Genomic DNA, 9,516 nt, shown 5'->3' on the forward strand with positions numbered 1-9,516 from the left:
GCAACGGGTGGGCGTTGCATGGTGGGCCTGGGGGGAGCTCCTCTTGGGACAGGAGATGCCTCGGGTCGGGAGAGATGGGGGGGGAGGGACATGGCCCTGGAGCTGTGCTGCAGGGAGGTGTGGGGTGCTGTGGGGCAATGGACAGGTGGTGTGTGGCGGGGCTGAGGCCAGAGGCTGCTTCTTCCCTCCTTCCTTCCCTCCTTCCTTCCCTCCTTCCTTCCCCTCCTTCCTTCCCTCCTTCCTTCCCTCCTTCCTTCCCTCCTTCCTTCCCTCCTTCTCGCTCCTCTTGAGTCTTTGGGGCAAAGGCAGGGTGAAGCAGAGAGAAGGGAACATCAGACGTGAGGGTTTGCTCTGGCAGGGAGCTCCGCAGGGCACCGTGCATTTGGAAGGCAGGAGGGGTTGATGAGAAGCACTGTGCAGGTGGTGGTGCCTGTTGGTGCAAGGTGTCAGCGGTGTGGATCTTGGCTTTGTGTGTGCTTTGCTGCCTGCTTTGACGTGGGCTTCAGGACACGAGGTGAAGCTCTGCGGCCCAGATCAGCTCAGCTCCAGCAGTCTGCCCTCCCAGGCCCAGATTTTGGGGAATTCTGGCGCCAGGGCTGCGAGCTGCCCCAGGAAAGATGTGCTCTTCTGGTCCTGACCTTTCCCTGAGAATTTCCTGAAGTCTGTGGCTTCCAAATACAATGCTTTTGTGCTTTTTTTTCTCACCTATTGACTCGGGAATGCCCAGCTGAGCTGGCAGTGACAGCCTTACTGGCAGGTGCCGATCCCTCCCCATCACACAGCACAGAGGAGATGTCGGTGTTGGGTGGTGTGGATGCTCGCAGGGAGAACAGTCACTGGAGTAGGAATTGGAGAAGACCTATTTTACACCCACTGGCTGATAAGGGACCGTGCCCTTTTCTGCGGAGCTCTGTCCTGTATTGAATCAGAGTTGGGTTTCCTTGGGAAAAAATAAGATGAGCAGAGACGAATAAAGCTCAGTTATCCCGAGGATAAGTGGTGGCTTTGGGTCAGGCCTCAGGGGCGCAATTGCTTTGGAAGCCTTCAGTTCATCTTCAGGTAACCTTCTGAAGTTCTCTCCCCACGTTTGGAAGCAGTGCAGTGCTGGTCTTTGCCTTCTCCCCTCGCGCCTCGGGCACTCTCAGCAGCTGGAGCTGCATTGCTACCTGCGTGGCTCCGTTCTGCTGGGGTGCTGAAGCTCTTTTGGTTCCTTTTGCCATTTGTGCAGTGAATGTTGGGTGTCTGCAGCGCTACCTTCAGATTCCCGCCTTCTCCTGAAAAACGCCGTGTTTGCTTTTCAGTTCAAAGAAGAGATCTCCAGGCGGTTCAAAGCCAAACAGGATCAGCTGGTTCTGATCTTCGCTGGGAAGATCCTGAAGGATGGAGACACTCTGAATCAACACGGGATCAAAGATGGGCTGACCGTGCATTTGGTCATTAAGACTCCACAGAAGTAAGAAACCGTTCCGTGGCGGGGGGACTGGGAGTGAGCGGGTGAAGAGGAGCAGCTCCGGCACGTGAGCTCTCCTTGCTGCAGCGTCGCTGCACAGCTCTGGGTTCGTCACTTGGCCCAGCTTTTCCCTGGGTTATGCACCTGTGTGAGCCCACGGGGGCAAATCCGTAACGCAATTAGCGTACGTGGCTTTGTGTGCGCAGAGCCTTCACACCTGGCAGCCTGGGAGGAAAGCATTGGAACGTGGTTGTGTCCTCGATCTGATAACGATGACTCACTGTTAGCAGAAATTGCCTCCCCAGCAAGCCAGTAGTAATGCTGAAAGCAATACCCAGGGTTTATTTCACTTCCTGCTGTGTACCCTCACCCTGCAGACTCCAAAGGTAACGAGAGCACCGTCCTGGCTTTTCATTTTGTTCTCTACCCGCCGTAGGGAAGTGCTCACTGAAGGCATTACAGCCCCTTCCTGTGCTGAGAGAAACCAACTGCTCGTTCTGCTTCCTCCTTCCTTCTTTGGTTAAGCTTCCTGTCTGCTTTGTCCTCTGCTCCTGCTCAGGGGTTTTCGACATCGCTCAGATGGGTCTGGAAGACACAAAGGGACCTTCGGGTTTGGAGTTCAGAAGTCCTGGAATACATGTGGGAAGGGAAAGGGACGTGGGTTCCCTGGCTTTGGGAAAGAGGAAATAATGTGCTCTTGGTTATTTGGAGTGACACAGTGGTGTTCCTTAGTTGAGGTGTGCAAAGGGAATGTTGGATTCTGTCTCATTAGAAAGCTTTTCAGTGTTCTTGAGCCCAGGGCTGTCACCGTCATGACGGCAGATGCCTCAGAGAACCATTTAAAACTCTTTTTTTTAAAAGGCCTGTGAAGGTCCTGAGGGAGAGCTGTGATTATGAGGTACTGCTGGGCTTGGTTAGCTGAGTAAAGCCGATGTGCTGCATCTGCTGCTCTGTGGGCTGTGTTCTGTGTGTGCCTGGAGAAGGGAGCTGTGCTAAACTTGTGCTGGGATGAGAAATCTCCTTTATGAGGGACGGCCAATAAATGTGAGAAGTGAATTCGTGGCCACTCGGACAGAAATACTCTGCAGCTCCATGGGATGCTCACTGCCTTCTGCCCCGTGTTCTCTGTACAGTAAGACAGGGACTTTTTTGCCCCAGTGAACGCAATCATATTCAGCACACAGGAGAAGCTGCAGCCAGGCCGGCTGCTGTTTACCCCTTGCAACAGCCCTGCTGTAACCTCCTGTGGTTTCTGTGGGAGCTGCAGGAGGATTTTCCTGTTTGGAGCAAACTCGTTGCTCAAGGATACGGCCGAGGTAAACAGTTCGGCGTGGTTCAGAGCGGAGCTCATACGGCTCGGAGTGAGAGCAGTTGGGCTGCTTCGTGTGGGCCGGGGTGAAATGCGAGGGCTGTTGTGCAGCAGGGTGGGAGGCAGGTCCTGGCAGATGGAAGGCAGCTGGGAGCCGCGGCCGTGCGTCCGTACAGACGGGAATGGGAACGGCCTGGAGGAGCCGCCTGCTGAGCTGCGGGCTCAGAGGGAAGCCTGCACAGAGAACGCTGCTCAACTCTCCCAAACCCCAGGAGCGTAACGGCTCGTTTTGTTTCTTTGTAGGGTCCAAGATCCAACATCTGCTGCTTCTGCCCCCGGTGCTGCTTCTGCCCCCACCACAACGTCCCCTTCTCCTGCTGCCCCGTCTCAGCCTTCCACATCCAGCAGTGCCGCTCCGGACGCGGGGAGCGGCGGCCGGCGGAGCAGTGGGTCGGGGACTCTGGGAGGTCCTGGAGATGGAGGCCCCAACAGTGCCACGTCAATCCTTTGTAAGTGGGGACACGAGAAAGTCAGGAAAGAAGGGTTCCTGAGGTGTAGACGGAGGAGTTGGGGTTTTTGACCCTGTGATTGTTTCTCCCGCTCACCTGAGTCATTTTCCTCAGCACCTCTCGGTTTGCCTGCTCAGGATAGCCCCCAAACCCTTTGTGCAGGGGATGTCCCCCCCGAGAGCTGCCTGCTGCGGGGTCGGGGCGCCCCCAGATCAGTGTGGGCGCAGTTCAGCCCACGAACATCCTCTCCTGCCGCTGCTGCCATCGGTTCCTGACCCACAGCTCTCTCCTCCCTCCCGTGTTGTTCCCCCTGCAGCTGGCTTCGGTGGCATCACTGGGCTGGGCAACCTGGGCATGGGCTCTGCCAACTTCATGGAGCTCCAGCAGCAGATGCAGCGACAGCTGATGTCCAACCCCGAGATGCTCTCTCAGATCATGGAGAACCCCTTGGTGCAAAACATGATGTCGAACCCCGATCTCATGCGGCAGATGATCATGGCCAACCCCCAGATGCAGCAGCTGATGGAGCGAAATCCGGAGATCAGCCACATGCTGAACAACCCGGAGCTGATGAGGCAGGTGGGTCGGATCCGAGCGCATCCCACAGCTTTGTGGTGGATCAGCTTCAGAGCTGGCTCTCAGCAGGGAGCGTGGGAATACCAGAACGGTGAATGTAGGGATCTCTTCCTTTTCCTTCCCACGGTAAACCCCTCACAGACAGATGGTGGTCTTGAGTGAAGTAAACAGCGATTACTCAGCCCACGTGCGTGCGGCTCTTCTCTCCCTTTCAGAGCTGCTGAATCTATTGTGTGTTGGGCAAAAAAGGATCCTTGGATCATTGTAGTGTGCCGCACGCGAGGCTGCTGTGTTCTGATCCGTGCATGGCAGCAAAAGGAGTCATGGAGGAGCGAAGCTGCCGTGAATGTGTCCCGCTCTTCTCTTTTTTCAGTCTTACAGACTGGCTGCACAGCTCTGTTGTGGTACAGTAAAATATTGCACTGGTGATGGGCCAAGGTCCTGGAGGGCTCTGTTTTCTGTACAGCCCCAGAGGAGAGGTGGCCTGCACCCTGGAGGACACAAGGAGGCAGCATGAGGGGAAAATGAGAGCCTGAGCGTTAGGTAGCCCTCAGCAGGGCTCTGCTGCTCCCCAGGAGGACTGCTCTGGATGTGTTTCCGTGTGGCTGCTGAAGGAGCCCAATTTCCATGCACTTCCTATTATCTTTTTTTAATTTCAGCCGTGTCGGCCCTACGTGAAATTGCAGTTGCAGGGCTGAATTGTGAATGTTTGGTATTTCTGCAGCTCAAAGGATGGCCGGATGCTCCTTGAGCAGAAGGGAGCTGTCAGGAGCCTGGAGCTGACGGACTGCTCGGTTTTCCTCCAGCAGGAAGGATCCCAGCTCTTCCATCTTAGGTTTTTGAATGCAGTCCACCTACTTTGAGTGGGAACATGTGGCTGTTAGATGTTTGGATGTTCCGATACTGCTTAGAAATCAGACAATCCCACAGAGCTGAATTGGGGTTATAAAGGCAGAGAGCTGAGCGAGGTGGGAGGAGCCAGCGTCCCCGGGCTCTCTTTGCTTGGATAAATGATCTCTCTGCTCCCCGGCTGTGAAACGGGTTTAATTATCCCCTTCCTTCTGGGAGCTGAGAGTTAACTCTTTCAGTGCTCGGCTGGCAGCTCAGTGTTGCATTGCCGGGCTGCTCACAAACCTCTGGGTGCACTTCGCTCTGCTGCGGTGCACGCGGGCTCAACTGTTCCACGTTCTCCTCTTCTCTGGCAGACAATGGAGCTGGCTCGTAACCCCGCCATGATGCAGGAGATGATGAGGAACCAGGACCGTGCTTTGAGCAACCTCGAGAGCATTCCAGGAGGGTACAACGCCCTGCGCCGCATGTACACGGACATCCAGGAGCCCATGTTCAGCGCCGCCAGGGAGCAGGTATGGAGCACAGCTCTGCAGCACAGCACAGCACGCCGAGAAGGGAAGCTGGCTGTTCCTTCTCCAACCACAGCTCCTGGGCCTCTCCCTCTGGAGATGATGAACGCAGCTGGTAGGAGAGGCGGTGCGGTGCTGGCTGCCTGCTCTCATTGCACGGGCTGGGGATGTGAGCGGGGACCTGCTGCTGCTCCTTTGCTCTCCACGTAGGCAGGATGCCCAGCATCGCTGTAGCTCCGTTAGCACGGCGGGGCTCTCTGTTAGCTCCAGCCTGACACCTCTGGGTCAGCTTTGGAGCACGGGAGGAGCGAGCGCAGCTCTGTCTGCGAGCTGTGCTGACGTTACCTGTGGGTATGGCTGGGTGCTGAGTGCACAGGGGTGTTTGGAAGCCCAGTCTGGGGCTCTGGCCATTTCTTGAGTTGGGGCTTTCTCTGAATGTGGTGTCTTGTGGGTTGCACACTTCTCAGGAGGCAAATTCTGGTGTGTGTTTAGCAAACTGAGTACGAGCGATTGCTTCCCAGCTCACACAGCGATGGGGTGAGTCCGGCTTTCCCCGTTCGGGCTGACTAATGAGGCTGTTTCTTCTCTCTCTCTTCCCTAGTTTGGCAACAACCCCTTCTCTTCCTTGACGGGGAATTCCGAGAGCTCCAGCTCTCAGCCTTTGCGGACAGAAAACAGAGAGCCGTTGCCGAACCCCTGGAGCCCCAGCCCCCCTGCTTCACAGAGCCAGGCGCCCAGCAGCGAAGGGAGCGCTGGCTCAGGAAGCACCCAGAGCACGCCGACCGTGTCCAACCCCTTTGGACTCAATGCTGCTAGCTTTGGGGCAGGTACGTAACGAGAGAGAGACCAGGATTGTGCAGGTGGCACAGACCAGCCAGGCGTTGGTGGGGGTTGCTGCAGAATGGGGCTGCTCTGCAGGCAAATGTTACTGCAGCTGGACCAGAATTGGGTTATTTCTTGTGTGCCTGTGGAGGAGCACTTTGGGAGCTCCACTGTCCCTGCAGCCCTTGAGAGCACGGGAGAGAGGGAAGGTGTTCCCTGTTGGCCCATGGCTGAAGTAAAGGCGCTGTGGCACTGCTCTGCATTGCACTGTCAGGAGTTTTCCTTTGTTTTCTCTTTCCTTTACCCTTGCAGGCATGTTTAACAGCCCGGAGATGCAAGGTCTCCTGCAGCAGATTTCAGAGAATCCTCAGCTGATGCAGAACATGATCTCTGCCCCTTACATGCGGAGCATGATGCAGACCCTCGCCCAGAACCCAGACTTTGCAGCACAGGTAAAAGTGTTGCAGTTGTATCTGCTATTTATTATCAGGCAGGACTCGAGCACAGTGCTTGTGAGAACAGCCTGCTCCTGTAGTCAGAGAGGTTTGTCTTGCAGGAAGCTGAGTGCTGAGCGTGTGTAGACAGTTCTGTTCAGTCTCTCTGTAGCTTAAGGCAGACACGACGGTGAGCCCTGTGCTTTAGTAGAGCCGCTAACAGGAGGAGGTGGCTTTCAGGGGAGCATAGGAGTGGCCCTTCTCCTTGCCCGTGGGTCCTGTTCACCAACGCTGCCAGGAACTGAGCTGTCTTGTGTCAGTCTTTCAGTTCCCATAGGCAGGAAAACGTGATGAAAGCCTGGGGAGAAAGCTGGGGACACGAGTGTCGTGTTCTTTGTGGCTCAGTTACGTAGTGTTACAGCCATGGGCAGCAATGCTCTTATCCTGCCTGTGTGTGCTGTCTCTTGTTAGATCATGGTGAACGTTCCTCTCTTTGCTGGAAATCCGCAGCTTCAAGAGCAGCTCCGCCTTCAGCTCCCAGTCTTCCTGCAGCAGGTAACAGCCCCTGTCTGGCCCTGTGGGCTCGGGTGGGTCGGGCTGTGACAGCGAGGGGTCGGCACAGGGGAAGAAGAGGGAGAGCTTGTTTGGACGAGGCCGTGTGAATGAGGTGATCTAAATTACCTCAAGGTTGACTTGAAATGAGACGAGTTCAGCTGCATGAAACCCCTGTGTGGAGGCTCTCTCCCAGTAATGAGTTTATGAAAATTAGACTGGCTAATTGCGCTTGAGCAGCTGGTTCACTCAAGTGGATCAAAACAGCTTTAATTCTGGAGGCACGCGTGCCCCGTCCTAATCTGATTCTCCTACTTTGTGTAGGAAATTTGAAGCTCTTGGAGCGTGTCTGCGCAGATGAGCCCGGTGGTGTAGGGATGGGAAAGAGAGCCCAGACCTGCGGCTTGGCTGTGGCTGCAGCGCTGCGCTGCTGGCTGTTCAGGCTGCCAGCCGGCGGAGCACTGCCGGCAGGAGCTCTCGCTGCTCACCACCGCCGTGTCTCTCTCCTTCATTCCCAGATGCAGAACCCAGACTCCCTGTCCATCCTCACCAACCCCCGCGCCATGCAGGCGCTCCTCCAGATCCAGCAGGGACTCCAGACGCTGCAAACGGAGGCCCCAGGACTCGTGCCAAGGTACCGAGTGCTCCTCGGAGCGGGGTGCTGCGGGCGGAGCCGGCGGGCTCGAGGCCAGCAGGCAGCCTGGCTGCCCATTTACCCAGCAGATCTGCTCGGGGAACGCTGCGTGTGCGCCTGCAGGGCTCTGCGGGCTCCAGCTGATGGGCGCTTTCCGTTTGTTTGCACTTCATGCGGGAAGTCCTTGACCTTTTCTTTTTGGGGAAAAGACTTGGGAACCGCTTGGTCCCTTCTCTGTCTTTTGTTTGAGGTGTTTAAGTGTCGGGTGGACTCAGTTTTACTCTGAGGAGTGGTTTGAGATGCGCACCGTGGGGCTGGGTGGGTAAGTTAGGGCACACTGCGTTGCCAGGTGCCCTCGGGCCCTCTGCTCTTTGTCTGTGTGGGTCACGCTCAGTCTCTGCAGTTTTTGGGGCTGTGCCTGTGTTAGGATGGCTTGCTCCCAGTGGTGCTGTGGCTGGGATACGAGCACAGCCAGTCATGGAGCATGACCAGCCTGGCCGAGCCTGCTGGCTCTGCGTGCTGCCTCGCTCTCACAAGATAGGCAGCGGACAGCCAGAAGTGCCGGCTCGCCTCTGAGCAAACCCTGCCTTCCTCTGCAGCCTCGGCTCCTTTGGCATGCCTCGAATGCCCCCGTCCTCCACAGGAGGAAGCACAATCCCGGAGAACCCCGTTCCCTCCGCTTCGACGCCGGCCAGTGCCTCTCCAGCCGGGGGTGGTAACCCCCAACAGCAGCTCATGCAGCAGATGATCCAGCTGCTGGCCGGAGGAAGCTCTCAAGTATGTAATCGTGGAGTCATAGGATGCCTTAGGTTGGAAGGGATCTCAAAGATCATCCGCTTCCAGTGCCCGTACCGTGCTCTGCCTGCCCAGGGTCCATCCACAGCCCCAGGCACCTCCAGGGATGGGGCTCCCACAGCTCTGGGCAGCACTGCCACAGCTTCAGTGCCCTCTGAGTAAAGAACTTCCACCTAACATCTGAAATGTCCCCTCCTTTACTTGAAAGCCTTGTCCTGTCACCGTATGCCCACACAGATCCCTCTCCCTCCAATTTATGAGCTCCCCCTAAGTGCTGGATGCCCATTTAGGTGCTGGTGGGCTTCTCGGGGACATCTCTGGGGTGAGCTCGGGGTTGTCCTGGTCCCACCCCACTCCAGGGCCGTGGTTCTGCAGCAGGCTTCCTTTGGCTCTGCTGCTTTCTGCTCAGTTTGCTTTGGTCCAGGCCAGGTCAGTTCTTCGGGCTTGAAACTAAGAGCGCCGGCCATCCTGCTTGCTGCAGGCATGGAACTGGCCCTGTGTGCAGCGTGGCTGCTCTGCCAAAGCCACTGACGATCCGGGGAGGTGGATAACAGCACTAAAAACACCTCCGGAATTTCAGTGCTGCCGCAGCAGTGTCCCCGCTCTGCCCTTCTCCCCGGATGCGCCGTCCGCAGCTGAGGTCTTTGTCCTTTCCCTCTGCAGGCGCAGAGTCCTGAAGTGCGATTCCAACAGCAGCTGGAGCAGCTGAATGCCATGGGCTTCATTAACCGTGAGGCCAACCTCCAGGCTCTCATCGCCACGGGCGGGGACATCAACGCAGCTATTGAGAGACTGCTGGGCTCCCAGCCTTCCTAAGCTCCGTCACACCGCCCCGCAGATGTCAGCACACGCATCCATTCACATGCGCAGGGGGATCTTTCAGGAAAGCCCGCCGTCATTTTCATATCTGACAGCTGTCCATGTATTTAAAACAAAAAAGATACAGCTTAACCCCCGACCTTCCTACTAAGTTAAGATTTCATGTTGAAATGCTCTTTAACTGGCTTGTATGTGGATTCCAGTTCTCATCGTGGCCACAGAGACTTCAGATGTGTATTTTTCCTCAATATGCCC

General features: G+C 56.4%; 1 protein-coding gene across 1 annotated transcript; it reads left to right on the forward strand.

The window, feature by feature from the left end:
* The first annotated feature begins 137 nt into the window (after positions 1 to 137).
* UBQLN4 (ubiquilin 4) lies at positions 138 to 9,258 on the forward strand. Its single transcript, XM_010727992.2, has 11 exons — positions 138 to 145; positions 1,199 to 1,453; positions 3,063 to 3,268; positions 3,585 to 3,847; positions 5,050 to 5,208; positions 5,807 to 6,032; positions 6,340 to 6,479; positions 6,933 to 7,016; positions 7,532 to 7,647; positions 8,247 to 8,424; positions 9,106 to 9,258. The coding sequence occupies exons 1-11, from the start codon at positions 138 to 140 to the stop codon at positions 9,256 to 9,258; spliced, it is 1,788 nt and encodes a 595-aa protein (XP_010726294.1).
* The last annotated feature ends 258 nt before the right edge of the window (positions 9,259 to 9,516 follow it).

This window comes from Meleagris gallopavo, unplaced genomic scaffold (assembly GCF_000146605.3).
Source record: "Meleagris gallopavo isolate NT-WF06-2002-E0010 breed Aviagen turkey brand Nicholas breeding stock unplaced genomic scaffold, Turkey_5.1 ChrUn_random_7180001951303, whole genome shotgun sequence".
Classification (NCBI taxonomy): domain Eukaryota; kingdom Metazoa; phylum Chordata; class Aves; order Galliformes; family Phasianidae; genus Meleagris; species Meleagris gallopavo.

What these genes read in the sequence shown, in the direction of transcription:
- UBQLN4 (XM_010727992.2), top strand. An exon ending in CAGTGCCACGTCAATCCTTT is followed by an intron (nt 3,269 to 3,584) that starts GTAAGTGGGGAC and finishes TTCCCCCTGCAG; the next exon opens with CTGGCTTCGGTGGCATCACT. An exon ending in TGGCCGGAGGAAGCTCTCAA is followed by an intron (nt 8,425 to 9,105) that starts GTATGTAATCGT and finishes TTCCCTCTGCAG; the next exon opens with GCGCAGAGTCCTGAAGTGCG.